The sequence below is a fragment of the Caloenas nicobarica genome, chromosome 5 (genome assembly GCF_036013445.1).
Source record: "Caloenas nicobarica isolate bCalNic1 chromosome 5, bCalNic1.hap1, whole genome shotgun sequence".
NCBI classification, from domain to species: domain Eukaryota; kingdom Metazoa; phylum Chordata; class Aves; order Columbiformes; family Columbidae; genus Caloenas; species Caloenas nicobarica.
In genome coordinates, this window is record NC_088249.1 from 38,426,397 (window position 1) to 38,446,019 (window position 19,623).

The 19,623-nt window shown below is 41.2% G+C and overlaps 1 protein-coding gene across 1 annotated transcript; it reads left to right on the plus strand.

The window, feature by feature from the left end:
* Positions 1-4,290: 4,290 nt before the first annotated feature.
* On the plus strand, positions 4,291-18,279 carry DCAF4 (DDB1 and CUL4 associated factor 4). The gene is made up of 14 exons (XM_065635913.1): positions 4,291-4,367; positions 5,052-5,167; positions 6,567-6,664; positions 8,367-8,524; positions 10,045-10,127; positions 10,752-10,854; positions 11,817-11,960; positions 12,634-12,683; positions 13,826-13,905; positions 15,508-15,603; positions 15,711-15,808; positions 16,506-16,682; positions 16,901-17,015; positions 17,928-18,279. Exons 2-14 carry the CDS (start codon positions 5,058-5,060, stop codon positions 18,119-18,121), a joined length of 1,506 nt encoding a protein of 501 aa, XP_065491985.1. The 5' UTR covers positions 4,291-4,367; positions 5,052-5,057; the 3' UTR covers positions 18,122-18,279.
* The last annotated feature ends 1,344 nt before the right edge of the window (positions 18,280-19,623 follow it).

The window sequence follows — 19,623 nt, forward strand, 5'->3', positions numbered from 1 at the left end:
CAACCCAACCAAACAAAAAACCAAAAACCACCAAACCCACACACATACAGAATAAACACATCAAGTTACTGATCATTATACAAACTGTGATAATTCGTCACCTTAAATCCTTAAATGGTGCAGCAGTTTATTCCTTCCTCTGTAACCTGGTGCAGGAGAACCCAGAAGCAATTTTCAGCATCAACATTAGAGCTAGCCTTTGGGACAGCAGAATATTCTGAGAACTAAGACAGAAAGCCAAAGAGCAACTTTCACATTCAAAAACACCTAAAAGCTTTGACGTTATTACTGCAGGACAACTGCAGCTCATCATGCAAAGAGTAAGCATACGAAGTTAAACAGGCTTTTAATGCAATTGCTTTAATTTCAGTGGCATTAGAACAAGGACAAATTTTACTGTGAAAAATCTTCCTACGAAAATCCTGCTTCTGATCACCCTGAACAAGCCCAAGGTAATTCACAGGCCCAGGTACAACTTCCATTTACCTGAGCTTAATGAATTGCTTTGTGTCAGCTAAGCTTCAGCTGGCAGAACACACAGTTTTAGCCCCCAACAAGCATGAGATAAACTACACAGCTTAAGCCTCAGCACAAAAAGAGTTTAAGCAAACTAATTTTAGGTTTTGGATATGACTGCTAAGAATGAACACAGGTTCAGGTACTGCAATTCAGCCAAAAAGCAACTCACTAAACTGCAATAATCCGAAGCCTACGTACAAACCATAAATTCTGATGTTATTCACAAAGTCTGGTCTTTACAGAATGTTTTAATGCAACTTACAATTATATTTTAAACCGAACTAACAAAGTAAATATAGCCTGAACAGATGTATTTAATGGACTACACAAGTATAAATCCAGTCTCCCAAGTTAAATAAGTAGGAAAACAGCCAGAGCAAATGAAGGTCACAACTTGATAGCAGAGTGCATTCTGCAGGTCAGCATGGCCTTCACCAGTCCAAGAACCAGCCTGAAAAGAGCAGCATTCAGTTGTGACCAGCCCGGGCACACAGCCAACTCCACAAACCAGACTGAAAACAACTGATTGCATTGCAGTTCTCAAACTGAAACTCCCCCATCCCATCCAACCACAAGCTTCATGGAAGTTAACACTGCTCATAGAATCACAGAATCATTTAGGTTGGAAAAGACCTACGTGCATTCCCCATGGAAAGCATTCAAAAAGGAAGCAAGAATGCGCAACGCTGGAAGTTGTCATCTGTAATAGCTGAGTGAATTGACATTCTTTAGCCACTCTTTAATCTAGAGAAAAAGACTCGAGTGGGACAGCATTACCAATTTTCAAATATGTAATATGGTTGCAGAAAGTAAGGTAATACAATAATAAATAAGGTAGATAAGTAAGTAAAAAGGTAAACGATAATCAATTGTCTTCTGTATTCACACAAAGCAGAAGCAATAGCAGTAATGGTTTTAAATTGCAGCAATAAGCTTTCAGGTAAAACATCAGAAAATCTTTCAGTGAGAGATAGAATTAAAAAATCAGAATAAACCAAACCAAAAGGCTTTAAGAAAAGTTTAGACAAACAATTGCTATGGAACACAGTTGGGGTGAGGTGTGTATTGTGTATTTTATTTACACATTTGTAGATTCTATTTAAATACATGCATATATACACGGAAAACCAGCAACTTCTGAAATATCTTCCAGTCTATTCTAGTCTATGAATTTCCATAATAAGTATATGCAATACAAGTGAGAAAACAAACCACTTAACACACTTCTTCCCCGATGGTAATTCTATTTCAGTGGAGTCAAATCCACAGCTTACAAACAGCATATTGGTCACAGAACCTGAAACATTGCTCACTGGCATCAGAAATTAAAAAGACGAAGCAAAGCCAATGAAAGAATCAGAGTATAATATTACTTGTGAAATATTAGACATTCTGAATTACTAACCACGAGCCAGCAAACAACAGGAAACATTGCCTAGAATCCTGTCCATATGTATATCCGCATCAAATTTACATACAGATCATCAAGTACCCACACCATATATATAACCATTTTGAATCCAGTCTACAACAGTGACAGTATTAACAGTTTAAACAGTTCACAGAAAGGGCTGCTGATGCAGTTTTCTATAGGCACTTCTACTGTTCTCCTGTTACCGTATTAAAATTCAAAATTATCTTGTGGAAGCCAAAGATCTGTATCACTAAATCACTAAGAGAAACAGGCCTAATCAATGAAAAATGGCTTAGAATAAGGCCATGCAGGTTGTCTGCCTCGTAAAGAAACAGAAATAAAGCTCACAAACTATACAAGCTTCAGGTGAATTATCCAGCTGTTCATATCCCTAAAGGCATACTTTCCTGGGCTATTTTTAAGTCTATGCATTTTGAACTTCTAACACAGACCAAGTGAGTGTGAAACAGAACAACAGAATATATCCTCCAAATTACTCTTCTGCCAAGTATAAGGAGCAAACTTGTGCAAGTCTAAACATTCAAAGGAACAAATAAAAATCCACTGCCTATTTTCCCTGTACTGGCATTTTTTTAAAATTTAAAAATATTAAAGCGACAACAACAAAAACAAGCAACAACAACAAAAAACACCACGAACAACCCAAACCTAACTTTTTGGAAGGAAAAAAGCCGAAATCCTGTTTTTTCACATTTTTTGTGAACTATTGCTCATGTTTTGCTGTAACCTTAATCATCCATTAGGTGAATAAACATTTTTACCATACTGGTTTTAATTTTTTAACTCCCAGATGCTGTATAAGCTGGAAGGGGAGAAGTAAGGCCACTACACAAAACCAGCTGAAGGACACCTTTAGTAAAAGATTAAGAGAGGGGTTTTCTTACAATGACTGCAAAGGAATCGTAGTTATCCCTACATCCTTTTGTTGCTCTTTCAGCTTTTGCTGATCAACTGAGAAGTGCTGAGCTGCTGACTCCTGCTACTGACTCCTGTAGCCTCAAGATTTTTTTCTCCCAACTTGTCCATTTGCTGCATGCTTCCCAAAGCTATCCTAGTACTAATGCCTCAATATCATTCATTTAACTGCTTATTGCCCAACAGCACAACACTAAAAAAATCTAAGCATCAAGAGGTCTCAGCTACAAGGGCCACTTTAGAATCACCACTCTCTATTCTAAATTCTTGACAAATTTAGAGAGGTTGTGAGAGTGTCTAGCTCCCCGAAGCCAAAGGACAGCCTTCAACCAACTAGAAATCCAGAGAAGGAAGCAGCAGCATCCTTTCGGTACCCCCATCCCTCAGAAACACACATCTCTGCCTCCTTCCCCCACCATGCCCTGCAAATCCACTGCCTTCATAGAATAATTTTGGTTGGAAAAGGCCTTTAAGATCATTGAGTCCAACCATTAACCTAACACTGCCAAGTCCACCTTTAAACCATGTCCATAAGCACCACATCTATACATTTATTTAGACACCTCCAGGGATGGTGATTCCACCACTTCCATGGGCAGCCTGTTACAGTGCCTGAGAACCCCTTCCGTGAAGAAATTTTTCCTAATATCCAATCTAAACCTCGCCAGTGCAATTTGAGGCCATTTCCTCTTGTCCTATCACTTGTTACACGGGAGAAGAGACCAACACCCTCCATGCTACAACCTCCTTTCAGGTAGTTGTAGACAGCGGTAAGGTCTCCCCTCAGCCTCCTTTTCCCCAGGCTCCTCATCAGACTGCTGCTCCAGGCCCCTCACCAGCTTCATCGCCCTCCTCTGCACTCTCCCCAGCACCTCAGTGTTTCTTGTACTGAGGGACCCAAGTCTCTCCCCTCGCAGAGCTCAACTACTGGCCCTCCCCTCTTCCCCACCACGGTCCAGCCTCCTCCCCCGCGCTGCTCGGGAATGCCGCCCCGCACTGACCAGCAGCAGCGGGACCTGCCCGCTCGCCCCCTCACCCAGCGCCTCCGCTCCGCACGAGCGGCACCGAGGCTGCCCCTCACACAGAAGCGCGCCCGAAGCGCTGACCGGCAGCCCCCTCAGAAGCTCCCCTCAGGCTCCCGCCCCACAGCCGCCTAGAGGCCGCCACTTCTCTGCCCTCTCTACCGCGATAAACGGCTCCTTTTTGTCAAAAACTCCATCCCGACACGCCGGCGCTGCCTCCCTCCCGCACGCCCTGCCCTGCCCTGCCCTGCGGCCGCCACTGCCCGCCCGGCCCAACCCTCTCCGCGGAGCGCACGCGCCGGCTTAGCCTTCTACTGTTTGGTGGGTGAGCCGTCCGTCAAGCGGCCGGAGCGGGTCAGGGCCAATCAGACGCGCCTGCCGGGGCGCGGGCGGAGCTTGGGCGGCAGGGTGGAAGCGGCGAGAGCCGGCACGGGGACGGTGTCGGTGAGGGACGGGTGGCGCGGAGGAGCTGGAGGGTACGTCTGGCCGCGGTCGCCTCTCCACCCCGGCGGCTCTTGGCTTCAGCGCGGCGGGGCGGGCTGCGGAGCTGGTCCCGGCCCCGCAGTGAAGTCGGCAGGAGTGAGGAAGCGCCCGTAGTGCGGGCGTTCAGCGGGCCCGGTCGCTTACGAAGCCGTGGCCGGGGGTGTCGGCCGCTCGTCCCGCCGTGCCCCCGCGGGAGCGGCGCGGTGCCTGGGGCCGGGGCGGGGGGCGCGCGGGCCGCCGTTGGTCGCTTCGGTTTGTGCCCGTGTTGCGAGAGCCCGCGGCTGGAAGGGCGCGGGTCGCGCTGGGACACCGGCGGCAGCCGGCACCCGGTTCGCTCGGCGGCAGCGCTGCTCGGCCTGCGCTCCCGGGCGCCCGGCGAGGGGATATTTGTCAGTGCTGCGTGCAGCAGGGGCAGCGCCGTGCCCCGCGTCCGACGGACTGCGGAGCTGCTCTGCCTGTCTTTAAAATCTGATATTGTTTGAACCTGGAAGCGTTTCTCTGTAGAAGTAAATTGTTTGTTTGTTTGTTTGTTTCCGATGGGCCTCCTTGGTTTTGATCTCTAGACCACTGCGAAGCTATCTGAAACTGTTTGAAAAGAGGCCGTGTTAAGAGACTATCGTGTGTTGGACTGTTCCACGCAAGTAGTATTGAAGCAAATGTGTGTGTTTGCTTTATAGGTGGAAATGAAAAGAAATTACTGGAGAGGCAAAGAAAGGCATGGATGGAGCAATTGCAAGCACGGCTGCCGTCCCCATCGCTGCAGCAGGCCCAATGACAGTAACTGTACCGAAAGGCAAGTCAGTGCAGCTTGTGCTTAGCATGGGTTGAGCCATTGGATGTTATGGCTAATTGAATTTGCAGAATGGTGACCATCTAGAACTGCACACAGTACTTCTGGTATATCTGTCATCCCTAGTGGGACTGGAATTGCATTGATTTCTGGAAATTTATCATATGTTAACAGCTGTATATTGATGTTAAAGTGAGATGTGGTTCCATAACCCAGTCCTTTCAAGTGTGCCAGGTTATCCATAAACATTTCATCAATAAGCAAAGATACTTCAGGGAAGAAAAATATTTGTAAGTCCTCCGTTCCATCTGCCCATTTATTTTATGCCACAGTGTTTACTAGTGTAAAACCTGTCATTAAAGGATCTTCCTGAAAGTTTGAAAGTAATGTGGTAATAATACCACATCTAGCAGATTAGGAAAATTAAATAAGGTCTCAGGAATAATCCACTGTCTTGAAAACTGATTCTTTCAGAAAAGTACATTTTAAACTTTAGAACTTACACTTGTCTGTGTTTGAGCTACTTTTGTGCCTCTTTTTCTTTCCCATGTTCTTTTTTAGTGCCTCTTGCAGGAATAAAAGAGGCCAATCCTTTGCTTTAGTGCTCTAAGTATTTATTTTAAATATTTTCAGAGAAAAACACACACGCGCTTATATATGAGTTGTCCCATTAGTTGTATTCGTGTAAGAAAAGTTAGAAATGCAAATGGACCCTAATGCAGTGAATATAGAATTTAAAGGATTTTATTAAAAAGCTTTAAATTGAAGTGCTTTGTTTTGATGTGGGGTGTTTTTTCCCTTGTAGATCAGTTATGTCCGTTAACTATTTTCAAAGTTGTATAATCAAATAGCAATAGAGCTGGTATTCAACTAGAATTTCTTTGTCATTTCGTTGTCAATAAATTATGACTCTTGCAAAACATTTTGGCCTAATGTTTTTAAGATGGCATGTAATAATACCTATCTTAGAAACTGAGAGTTGTACGAGTGATTCAGAAAGCATACCCATGGAATTTTGCTGATCAAAAAGACGTATAGGCTTTCAAGGGTTGGCTTTTCTTTTAATCGAGGGATATGGTAAAATGCCCAGAATTAATATTTTGCTGAAAAGCCTTAACAGCATTTGCAGAATCAGCAGCTACTCCTAATGGTTTAGCAAGTAATTAAGGCATTCAAGATGTTGGTATCTCTAATGTTCTTGAGAGGTTTTAAAGCTGAATATTTTTACTCTTTCATTTTCATAGTTTAGTGTATGGTAATATGCACTGTGTGCTTATCACAGCCCTGCAAAATTGTATAATACTCTGTTAATGTCAGTAACAAGCCGCTTTCTAGATTCTTTGTGGGAAAGATGTGTAGGACAATTGTGAACCTATCTTGAAGGTAATGCTAGTTTTTTTAGGCTGGAACAGGAGGAACCACAGACCCCAGTGAGGGCAGGCCCCAGCAGCAGTGGAGATCCTTCTTCATCCAGTTTAACACAGGACTCTGTAGTACCAGGTAAGAGACCATGTTTATAGGTCAACAATCAGTCTCTATATGCTGACTGTATTAAAAAGTAGTAGTAGCAGCTGTGTTAATAGTATGGTGTTACAGGAAGGATATAAGCAGTAAAGTTTGTAGAGAAAGGTAACATCAGGTGATATAAAAAGATGTAGTGAGGATGCACTTTCAGGCATACAAGCGCTTCTTTTGTGTGAAAACTTGGCTGCTTAGCCAAGCTGATACAAACTGAAAAAACAGAATTCTGTCTCTCTCTTCAGAAGCGTTGCTTTGGGAAGAAAACAAACTTTGTTTCTTTTCTCATATGTGCTGAAGATGTTATAAAATACATCTTTCAATGTAAACATTAAATAAGCAAAGAAAATAAGAGAGCATATAAAAATGGATAACTTGCATCCAGTTATTCAGCCTTTTAAAGGACACAACAATCCACCACTTCATGGGGCTTGGAGGAGAAAAATAATCTCTTTTTATGCCATCAGTGTATTTTATAGTCTATAAGAAATAATATGCTCTGGCTAAATGTTTGTTCATTATCAGGGAGTTGACTTGATGCAGTACCAGAGCTACTGAGAAACATGTTTCGTTTGCATTCTGGTTTCCTGAATCATTAAACAACCCTAGCAAAAGTGAAGCCTGTGGGAACATACATGCCTCCACAACAGGAGCGTCCTGAAACACCACTGACTCTGTAACCTCCTAACAACAGACAAAGCCGAAGTTTGGAGAGACCTTTTTTATACCACCCTTTTGTGCTTAAGAGGTTGTGAGCATGTTAGGAGATGCCAAATGGTTATTGCTGTGTAATTAGATTCTGTATACTAAATGCAGTGTGCTTACTGATTCATTCACTAACTTTATATTTTTGTTGACCTGAATAAATCTTGGTCACTTGTTGCTAAGCTGAAACATAAAAGATGATGACAAGGAGCTGAATTGTAAGCAGCAGCAAAAAGAGGTTACTTCAAATGCAATTTCTGGTAGTAGATAAAGGTTTAAATACAAACTCTTGAAATGAAGATACTGACACTCACCTCTTCTGAATAAAATCCTTGGTCTTGAGACAATGTACCATTATGAATCTGTCAAAGTATTTTACCTGTCTGCTTCTGTGAATTTACCCAGGCAGTGAAGCACTTGAATTGAATATTTCTCTCATCCCAATTTATCTTTGGAAGGAGCCTCTGTGTATTGTCCAAATGTACTCTTGATTGTATCTAAATCTCTCCTATGTGTTGAAGAAAAAGTGGCTTGTTCTGGGAAGTGAATCACTTTATTTTGGTTTGGGTGATACTCTATTGTCTTTTTTTTTTTCCCATTTGGGACTGCCCTGCTTAGTCTTTTAATGAAGACTGTCCCCTCATGAATTGACTTACGAAGAAAGGTCATTTTTGTCCTGCAGCAAAACCTTTCTTTGCTTCTGCGATCTGTCTGAATTTGATCTTGGTCAGTAGTGGCACCCCTTCTGTACCTGTGTAACAATACTGCATTTGAAAACTAAGTACCTTTTTTTTTTTTTTTTTTTTTCCTCCTGTGAAGTGGCTGTCATCTGTTCCTACTCTATGTATCATGCTTGGGACCTGCTGGGAGCAAGAGCTTTGAGCCTCGTGACTCTGACATTCCCATGAAGATGTGGGATGTCAAAAGCAATAAACAAACTTAGTTATCCATCTGATTTTGTCACTTTTTTTTCCCTAAGAACTGCCAGGATTTTACTATGACTCAGAAAAGAACCGCTATTTTCGCCTGCTGCCTGGACATAATAATTACAACCCACTCACCAAGGAGAGCATTCAGTACAAGGCAATGGAATGCAAAAGACTGAGACTCTTAGAAGAGGAAGAAAAACAAAAGAAGGTACATTTTGAAAAAGATTGCAATTAAAGTTTTATTGTGCTCAGGCCCAGGACAGACAATGAGCTAAAGCCTTTAAATTCTGACTGTGGTACAGTTCCCTAAGCTGTCTGAAGAAGTAAAAATGTATTTTTGCTAAGAATTTAGAGTACTCGATGCCTTTTGTTTGACTGTTCCACACAGGAATGAAAGTGAGTCATTACAAATAGATTTGTAAAGAGACAGGAACTGTGCTCAGAATTGCAGATTGTCCAACAGTTGCCCTTGAGTGAGGACATTGGACACCAGGTTTCAAGCCCCTGCCTTGACTTAGCAATGTAAGGTCTTGATTTTAAGTTTTCCACATGCTTAATAAATGTATTGATCATATTCCTGGACACTGAAGAAACAATACTAATGATATTTTGTAGAAACAGCTTTTTCGTGAAGAATTTTTTTGTACAGGTAAAATCAAGGCACGTTGTATGTTTATGCCTGGAAAGCCCATACGCTTCTCATCATAAAGTGTTGCAGCCGAGTTAATGCAGATGCTGCACGTCTGTATTCTGGGTAAAATACCGAACAAGGATGTGTTTTAATTATGACAAAACTATGACTTATAAATTTGCAAATTACAGCTCAGCTTAAATATGCTGTCATTTGGAAGAAGCAAGCAGTATTTTTTCTCCTTGGGTAATGAAGTTCTCACTTCAACCAGATATTGAGCTCTTCAGTCTTTACTGTGAAAGTCCTGCTGCTGGGTGGTTGTTGTTGTTGGTTTTGTGGTGGTGGTGGTTTTTGTGTGTGTGTTTGTTTGTTTTGTTTTAGTTATTTTAGCTGTTTCCATGGACAGTTTTGGTTTCATAGATACCAAAAAGCTGCTGGCCACACTGTTGTTAATGGAAACTCTGGATATACATCTCTTTTCAAAATCTGGCTATTGAATCAGACATCTGAATTAGGCTCCCAGATAAGAACATTTTGACTCTTAAATACTTGCTTTTTCTGAGCATTTTATCAAAATGATTTCTTACTCCGTAACTCTGCAAAGTACTCTATCCTTTGGTCTTCCCAGAAAGTGTTTGTGTGAAATTTTAAAAAATTATGAATGGAAAAGTAGTTTAATGCAGCAGTAAGACTACATAGTTAATAGAAGTCTTGTTGTGATAGAGAATTTTGCTGTAAAATAAAAATTTAAGTTTATATAGTGAAACCAGAAGGTGACTTCACACCTCCAGGTGGTACTGCCGACTATGCCAAGTAAAAACAATGGATGTTTTTTGTTTTGTTTTGGGTTTTTTTCCTCCAGTTTTTGTATTTATAGAAGCACCCCACATCTCTCACAAATATATGATTGTCTACTTACTGTACTAGACCAGGGAGATAGAGCTGAAATGTGTTTTATAGATGTTCTGAAAGTTTTAAGGTATGTAGGCTATAAGAAAAAGTTAGCTAAATATCTAAGAAACATCTAAGACCTACAGCCACGTTTGAATTGTAAACAAGCAAATAATCGAGTACTCTTTAATGTTATTCTCTTCCAGAAGACAACAAGGGCTGGACTGAACTCATCTGTACTGTTCCAGAAAAGGCAGCTGGGTCTGCTCAGCTCCACAAGTTATTGCAGGTACAATTATTTGATTGTCTTCTGTTTACAATATGAAGTTCTGCTGTTAATGCAACTGTTCCTGTCAGGTTTTTGCATTAGCGTTACAATTAGGACGGAACATTTTACTTAAAATAAAAAATAGTTATTTTATAATCATATTACTGAAGTGATGAGAATTCAAATGAAGGTTTTCCAATTTCAGATAAATGGAGTTTATAACTTCACTTTTTTTTCTATATATGCCGCTTTGCCACATTGTGCTTTATGAATACAGTGCAGCTTTTCTTTGGATGAATGCTCTTCAACTGACATCAGTGTTCCCCTTGCCCCCTGTTAGAATAGCTAAGACAGCTCAGATTCATTAACAACGCAGAACATAAGTTAGTGACTTGCTGTGTTGTTCTTTCTGCTACTGAAAATATTCTGGGTTGCAATATAAAAGATGAACTTCCATGAATGTGGAAGATGCACATATTCATGCGTTATATAAGTGAAACTGTAGCATGCTAGTTGTTCAGGCATTTCATCTTCTGTGACTGAGAAGTATTTCTGGATATTCTATCCAGAATTCTTTTAATTTTTCATTCTTTTAAATGTAGGCTTACCTGAATTCTTCTCTTTCACCCCACCCTGCTTTTCCAGGTTGGTCCATGAACTAAAAGTGAACTGCATGCAGAGGAGGAAGATAGAAATTCACAGTCCAGATTCCTCAGTTGCTGGAACCAACAACTTTAAAATAATTGTGGTATGTTATGAGAACTGTTAAGTCTTTAGGATAACCTACCTTCAGTGGAAATTAGGGATCTTGTAATCAAATCCCATTGGTCAAATTTTGCTTTCAAAGATGCGTTATTCGTGTTCTGTCTGTTCTCATTATCTGTGCTCAGTAATTTTAAACAGGAAGACACTGTTCCTTTCCTAGAAAGGAAAATGATGACAAGGTTGGATATGAAAGTGACTCTTTTTTTTTTTTTTTTGTTAAGCTGATCAACATGTTCTTTGGGAAATAAACAGGAGTTGAGTGGATAGTGCGGGGCTGGGAGGATTGAGAGAAAGAAGTAAATGGAAGAGAAGAATTTTGGGAGTGGCAAAGTCTATGGTCCAGAGAATCTATGTAAACATCAGTAATCATTTTGTATCTCATGACCTGAAGGCAGTTTCTACTGGTTTTGATGGTACTGCATGTGCAGGAGAGGTCTCTGGAGCAAATATCTTTCATAGTGTATGTAGGCAGCTCTACAGGACCAGCTCCTGGCCTTGTAAACAGAGCAGTGCATAGGTAGCTGAAGCCAGAAGGGAATCAGAAACTTAGTGTCATTAAGAAAAAGTTGAAACGTAGCACCAGCCTTTTTGCTCCAATAGCAGGAGAATTCCATGTCCTTTTGATAAGGTTTAAATTTTTGTTTTGTGTCTTCTACCAATACCAGTCTGTGCTTACTAATCAGCCAGAGTCAGTGTCTAGAACTGATATAACTGGAAAGAGTATTTGTTGCTACTCAAGGACTAAATCCTTTTCTTACTTGTGTTTTTTCTGTGCTTGCTTATAAAAAGGAGTCAGCCACTGTTTTCAGAGATTAATAGAAAGCGGATGGTGTTAAAGGGATCAGAATTAATGTGTTGTTTCATTTGAGACCTAATGCAGCTCCCTCAAGCTGTTTTTTCCTGTAAGTTTCCAGTAAGTGTGACCAGAAAGCTTTTATTTTACAGGCAGATGTTGCTTGTGAACGGATATTCACTGTGAATGATGTGGAGCATGGAGGATGTAAATACGGTATCATCAACCTCAGTGGTTTGGGGAAGGAGTCTCTCACTGTGGAGATGTATGACAACCTCTACTTCACAAACCGCAAAGTACTGTGTTCTGTTCCTGCTTCCTTCGGTTGTTGCATTCTCAGATCGCTGCTCTTGGGAGGCAAAGGTGGAAATGCATGAGGGTTGGGGGAGGGATTAGGAGGAAAGAATGGAAGAATCTAGCAATGTGAAGCTTAGATCAAGGCAGAATCACAGTAAACTTGTTTCTGAAAGTCCTCAGTACCTGTGTTAGTTCTCAGGAATGTTATGCTGCAATTGGAACAGAAGACTACGTAGCAGTACCAGCTTCTAAGGATAGTGCTTACTTCAGAGTTGCACTTGGCCATAGATGACAAAACTCATGTTGAGGGCCAGAAACTACTAAGATTTGCATGCTTCTTTCTTAAAAATAATTTTGTGAAAATGTTTTTATCCTTAGACATGAAGCAGGCTTTTGTAGTCTCTCCATGCTCAGATTCTTTTAATGATGATCTCTTAAATAATAGGATGTGCTTGGTGCCTCAATCCATGTTTAGACAGACTTCTCAATGCCGCTCTGTCTCGTACATCTAAGAGGAGTATGAAGCTAAAATGATCACGTCCCATTACTGGGCTATTTAGTGGGTTAAGGAAGTTTGCCCAGTGTGTAACTTTATGTCATCTTTGCATGGAAATACCCTTTCATGAGTTGAATAAGAGATCACAAAAATAATATGTCTTCTTGTGTCTGAAGGTGAATTCTGTGTGCTGGGCATCATTGACTCATCCAGATTCTCATGTTTTATATCCTTTTTAAAAAAAAAAAAAGGCAAAATTTCAGTTCAGCTTTCACAAGTCTGCATCACGCTGCACAGAACAACTAATTTCCAGGAAGACCTTTCATGTAGTTGCCCCAGAAATTAAGTTTTCTGAAAAACAGAAAGTTATAAAAATTGAAGGATGTTTGAGCTAGTGAGACAGATGTATAGTTCTGTTATAGATATATGTAAAATTGTTCCAGTGTAATAGTAGGTGAAAGACCATGTTTCCTGCCCTGGAGGCTTCCCACTTCATTAATAGTGTAGATGCCATATCCACAATGATCTGATGTTTAGAAATTGCCTGATGCAAAAGAACAATAGAGAACAACGAACTTTGTCTTTCAAGTGGACCTCTTTGAAAGTAGGTTGGTTGGTTTCTGTTGTAAACCATCCCATATTGGTTGGGGCAAGGTGAGAAGAGAGGAAGAAAAGGGGATTTTAATGTGGGAGATGGCAGGCAACAGATGTGCTGTTAAAGTGCCAAAAGAGAGGAAATTATATAGAATTGTATGTAATGGCTCGTGGGAAAAGCCAAGCAATTCAGGACTGATCCAGAAGGTGGCAGGAGTTAATCAGACTTCCTCACAGCTGGTCAGGAGTTGGGGATCGTTTGGTTATTTTGTGCTTTCCTCTCATGATGTCACAGATTTACCCCACTGAACTTGAAATGCAGCTTTCAAATCCTATTTATACCTGGTATAATCTTTAGAAAGTATTTTAATATAATCTAAAGTGATTCTTCCCCACTTCCCCCATGTGTGCTCCCCTTTTTCCAGCTTATCTCCATGAAAAACAGAAGTATATTAATGCGGTGTAAAGATGAGAAGAATGATCCATGTAGGCCAGGCATTTTTTTTTCTATTGCTAGAAAGATGCTTTAGTATTCCCCTTGTCTTTCTGGTAGTGAAAATACACAAGGAAGAATTAGAGTTCTTTCTAGCTCTTTACTACGAAACAAATGAAAAGTCAAGACTATATTGTAAACTGTAAGGCACATCAAAGTTCTCAAAGGGAAAATATTGTGAGCTGTGACTGTGTCAGGGTATGTTGCTTTCAGCTATAACTGTTCCACAGAATGTTCCATTCTAGGGAGAAATCTTTGTTTTCCTTAACTCACTTCAGCAAGCTGTGTCTCATGGGAATTGCAGAAACACCAGGCTGTGCCAGTCTGCTTCCAGCATCATTGTTCAGCAGCACTAACCCAGGTAGGGTGTTTTTGTTGTTTGTTTTCTTCAATTTTTGATAGCAATTCTGGTATGAAAAGAGCACAAAGGAAAGATTATTTCCACACTTTTCGCTAGCTGGTGAGCCTGCTTTATTCTTGTAAAACTCACTCTGAAACAGTTTAAGAAGTGAACAGATGAAAGAACTTGCCTTAAGAATTAATTAACAAGCAGTATTGAAAGCACTAGTTTATTTTTAGCTGCTGCTGATGTAGTATTTGATTTTTGGCAGGACAACACCTCGCTTGTAAAGTAAACATTTGAGATTTCTCATGAGTAGCTTGGCCTGTAAGTAATGCTCAGAAGCTGCACACAAAAGGTACTCAAATTTCCTTATAGACTATCTAGAATCATTGCAGAATCCCTTCTCATAGTAGCTACTCAGGTATGTTCACTGGATTAATCCAAAGTGGAAAGCTGGTAAATGTCTAAGCACAAAGCTCCTTGTGCAAGCTCATGCTCAGTTGTGTGTAAGTATGATTGATTTGGAGAACCCTGTATCTTAAGTCTGGCTGTAACTGTATCTTTATATATTTGTTTGTTAAATGTTCTTGGGGGCAGGACTTTATTAATTGGATTTTCTTGATAGATGTCAGAACCACGCTTCTTCAAGTCACACAGTACAGTCTTCTACCCCCATTTCCATTCAGATATGATCAGTTATGTTTGCACAGAGGAAATCTGTGATAGATAAGTGTTACGGACTTATTTTAAATTTTTAGTGTCATGCTATTTATGCAGCCATTAAAAAAATACGCATAGCGTTATCATGAACTTGAAGAGTCACTGAAGATGGATGGCTACTAGGCCAGCCTGCCCAATTGCTCTGTAGAACAGTTTAAGCCTTTCACTATAATCAGACGACCCAAGTTCCACTGATGCCCTCCTGTCTAGTATTTCCTATGGACCACTTCCGGTATTTCCAAGTTTCTTGACTTACTTCACTCTCCTAAATTGTTGGTTTGAGGGAACCTTGCTAAGTAGATGCTGGGAGCAAAGTAGAACTTAACCAGTCTAAAACCATGTTGTGCTGCTTGACATATGTATGATCATGGTGAATGTGCCATGAAGGAAGTGAAAACTGAGGGCTTAAAATTTATGTCAGTTACTAGACTTCGTACAGGAGCTACATGAGAAAGAATCAAATCTAGGGTATTGTTGCTCGATTTTTCTTTTTTCTTAATAGGCAGGCCAAGAACTTATGGGTTAGGCTTTGGCTAACCTATAGTTTAAAAGTAAATGTTTTGTGTTTCTAGTTCACTCATCTTTAAAAAATGGCTTACTTAGTGCTGTAAGGCAAGTGTTATTTTTCTCTTTCCTGCCATGGTCAGCCCTCTGACTACTGAACAAATTTCACAATCTCTCACAATCATCTATCTATATAGACTAAGTTTTCAGCTTACAATCATGAAGTCCCAGTTTTGTTTCCTGTCTCTTGGGTAGCACAGGGGCACTAATTGGGCAACATTTTCTCTGCTTCAGATTGAAATGTTAAAAGAAGTATGGAAATTCAGAGAAGCTTTCTGAGTTATCATCCTGTCCTAACATTTTATAGACTCATCATGTGTTGCTCCGCTCTCGTAGGAGATCGACCTGGAATGCTGTGCAGCTTCAAGATATCCACTGCCTGGTCCTGTGCTTGGTGCCTGAATCCCCAAGCAGACAACTGCTTCAGCACAGGTGATCTGCCAGGCTAGCAAACCCTTCTCTCTCAGAAAGACTTCTTGCATTAATCTTCTTGCTGCTACCCAAATTACAGCTAAACAAACATAATCTGTCTTCCTTAGGCTTGACACGACGAGTTCTTGTGACCAATGTAGTGACAGGGCATCGACAGACATTTGGAACCAGTAGCGATGTATTGGCACAACAGTTTGCCACACAGGTGAGAAGAACCATGCAGAGCACTGCCTCATCAGTGGGCGTTTTGTTCTGTTTGTGATGGGACTCATCGCGCTGTGTGCAAGGCCGTGATTGCAGTTACTGTTGGCAGCTGTTCCACAACAGAGCTCATGTGGTCTGATGCTTGCACACAATTGAATAGCAACAAAAAAAGATTAACTGATTTCAAACTCTGTGGCAACAGGGGTAATTTTTGTTAATTGTACAGAGGTAAAAAGGAAATGAAGGAAGTACAAAGAGCACAGTAATAATGCGTTGTACAATTGGTTTGGTTTTGGCAAATGACCTCATTTTGTTAATGCTCAGTGTATTGTCTCTATCAAGAAGGAAAAGATCCCTATAAAATACTAATGGACTTGTTCACAGATTTAGTGAGAAGGGCAAAATCGGAATAAGAGCATTCCTGTTTCTGTTTTGATGTTATGTTAGACTACATTCCTACTTAACTAGCAGAACTTCTACAGCTAAAGTAAATAGTTCAGGTTTGAATGGAACTAATGAGTTGGCCAAAAAAATGTTGCAGTGTGTATTAGAAACTGTGGTTCTTAATGCCTATGTTAATAAAATAACTTGACAACTGCACCAGGGAGCCTGAAAGCTCGACATAGGTTCTGTCTGTATAACTTGTAAGATCCCTTCAGATGTTACACAGTACAGTTCTGTCTCTTGGATTCTTCCAGACCCCAATGCTGTACAATGGCTGCCGTTCAGGTGAGATTTTCAGCATTGATGTGCGTCAACGCAACCGAAAGGGCCAGAGCTGGAAAGCAATTCGTCTCTTCCATGACTCAGCAGTTACATCCATTCGCCTTCTTGAGGCTGAACATTATCTTATGGCAGCAGATATGGCTGGAAAGGTATGGGTTTGGTGCGTTCAGAGTATTCCGCTCCTTTTAGTACCTGGGCATTGACAGGTGCTTATCCCAGTCCTGAGAGTGGGTGCCTGTTTTGGGGGGTTAGTATGGAACTGGGTGGTAGTCCCATATATGAGTCCTCTTCCAGATCCACTTATCAACCATCAAGTGCCCCCTGCTTTGTTAATGTATCCTCTTTCAAACAATTCTTCAACATGCAGATAAAACTGTGGGACCTGAGAACAGCAAAGTGTGTGAAGCAGTACAAAGGTCATCACAATGAATACGCTGTTCTCCCTTTGCATGTAAATGAGGAGGAAGGACTTCTTACAGCAGGTGGGTTGACTTTTTTCTCTTCTACTTGTAGAGTGCGTGGCAGTGATTTTTCTTATGTCTGAGGAACATTTATTACCTTACAGCTGTTGAAAGCTGTTAATTCTTTAAAATTCAGAAGAAATTTAGCCTTAGACATACTGTAGTATACTATGAAAATTAAGAAATAATGTCATGGATGCACACCTACTGTCATCATTCCTGCGTGGCGCTTAATGGCTTTATCTGCTGTTTCCTGCAAAAGCTTCATTATCCTTCCTACAGTGTGTCTCAAGAGCAGAGTAGAAAACACTTGATTTTGAAATTCAGCAAAACAATGTGTAAAAGGGAGACTTGGTGATAGCTTTACATCGAGACTAAAGACCATGTGTATGTTTATTTGGTGCTTAAGTGGGTAGTGTGGTGATGAACTGAAGCATTGGTGTGTCAACATAACTGCTTGTAAATTGTCTGTACTGCTCAGGTTCATTTTGAATACACTTGGCTACAGTCTGAGATTATTTTATTTTACTTGGGGTTGTGGGAAGAAAGAACAATAAATGAAGCAAAGTATAGCCAAGTTTCACAGTGTCACTGTAAACACAGTGATCTCTCCTTGGATTGTCAGTAAGTAACACAATAATGAGAAGCATTCTAGTTAATTTGACAGTGAGTTTTTCTCCCCTTTTTTTGGCTTAGGAGCTTGATAATGAGGAAAGCACTCTAAACACTGATTTTTGTCTTACCTTTTATTGCATATCTTTCCCACTTTTGCAGTGTTCAGTTTTGTGAAGTATTGATAAGTGCTTTGCCTCTAACGTGTAGAAATGGTCAGGGTTTTTTTCCCATACACCTTCTGCTTTTGTGATAATCTTGCAGAGCCGTGTACAGGATTTTTTTGTGTGATATTGAATTCTGGTCTCCTTTCCTTTCCAGTTGGTCAGGATTGCTACACCAGAATTTGGAGTCTCCAAGATGCACATCTGCTTAGAACCATCCCTTCCCCCCACCCAGCCTCCAAAGATGCCATTCCCAGTGTGGTGTTTTCTTCAAGACTTGGGGGTAGACGAGGAGTTCCTGGCTTACTCATGGCTGTCAAACAGGATCTCTACCACTTCTCCTATAACTGACACAATATTCTCCTGAGACGTGGTCTACAAAACTGCACCAGTCACTACGTGCTGCTGTTGTATCTGCTTTACCTATGAAATTCTGAACATCCTTCAGCAGGTTCAGCAAATCTTGCTGTATACATCTTGGGAATAAATAAAAGCTGAATGCTGAGTAACTTCTTAGGCTGTGTTCATCCTCTTTGCAATCTAGCTATAAGTTTTGAAAAGCTGGTAACTTGCAGTAAGGGCCTAACTCATGCTAGCTGAATTTGCTGTCAAAAGGCTGCTCTAACTTCATCCCAGTTTGGTCATAGAACCACTTAACTATGGTTACATCCACTTTAACAAGTGGGCTGGTGCAGGAGTAGATTAACAGAGTAAAGTAGCTGGTGTTGAAAAGGTGACACTGGGTATTCTGGGGCTTTGCCTGGAGTAGCTTTGGTCTGAGTCCCTGCTACCTCTCAGTCCTTCGAGCTGGGCCATGCTAAACTTGGTCCTTTTCAGATGATGGAAGTGTGCCACTGCCCTGCCACCATTCCCTTTAAAAGGCAGCATGTGTAGAACAAAGCCCCTTTCCTGGTCCAGTGGCCAGGCTGAACGTCCCTGTTAATTTATCATGGTGTTTCCTAACCAAGTCCCCACCTAACTTGCAGTTTGGCAGGCTTACTTGTGCAGCTGTAGCAGGAGACAAGCCCAGCCTGGACAGACCACATCCTCTTTGGGATATGAGATCACCTGGGCAGAGCCAGGGCTTTTGCATTCAGAGGTACAAATGGGCCCTCAACTGCAAACTTGTAGCACCAGCTCACAGTAATTAGATGACACTATATCTGTATTTGAGAACAATTGTCCCATGGAGCCTTATTATCTCCAGCTCCTTCCCAGTAACCAGTCCAGGTTGGGCAAGACCATCCTGCAGCTGGTATATGTAGGAAGCACTGATGAGATCAGTAGTCTACAGTGGGTGAAGGCCTTCATGAACTAGGTGGGGCTACTGATGGGCTTTGGAGGAAAGACATAGCACACTCAAGTTTTAAAAAAAATCTTAGAAAAGCAATGCAGGAACCACCTTTTCATCCTGGGATCCGCTTAGAGCACTTAGATGTACAACTGTGTCATCAGAGATGTTACTTCACATGTCCTACCAGGTCAGCAGGTGAGCACACAAACAGGTTATAATCACCTCCTTGCTGTCCAGCTGGCTCAGTGAGGTGGCTGCGTCAAAAAACTAGGCTAGGTGTCTGCATTCCAAGCATAGGCTGCACATACACACAAAGCTAAGGGTTGCTGGTGACTATAGGTGTGGCCTAGAGTCAGGAATAACCAGCACTGACACCTGGGATACCATCTCTCTCCATTGCAGAGGGGTGCAACAGTGCTGAGCATCCTGGAAAGAAAGGGACTTGCAAGTCCACATCAAAGCTTTTCTACTTCACTAAATTGCATTCTAGGATTAAGAAGTAACAGGGTTAATACCTGTCTTTTGGCTGCTTACCCCATTCACTCCACTGTATCTTTTG

Excerpts from the sequence above, each read along its gene's own strand:
- DCAF4 (XM_065635913.1), top strand. The coding sequence starts at position 5,058 with ATGAAAAGAAATTACTGGAGAGGCAAAGAAAGGCATGGATGGAGCAAT. Across the intron at positions 6,665-8,366 it reads ACAGGACTCTGTAGTACCAG|AACTGCCAGGATTTTACTAT; the intron begins GTAAGAGACCAT and ends TTTTTCCCTAAG. Across the intron at positions 13,906-15,507 it reads GTTCAGCAGCACTAACCCAG|GAGATCGACCTGGAATGCTG; the intron begins GTAGGGTGTTTT and ends CCGCTCTCGTAG.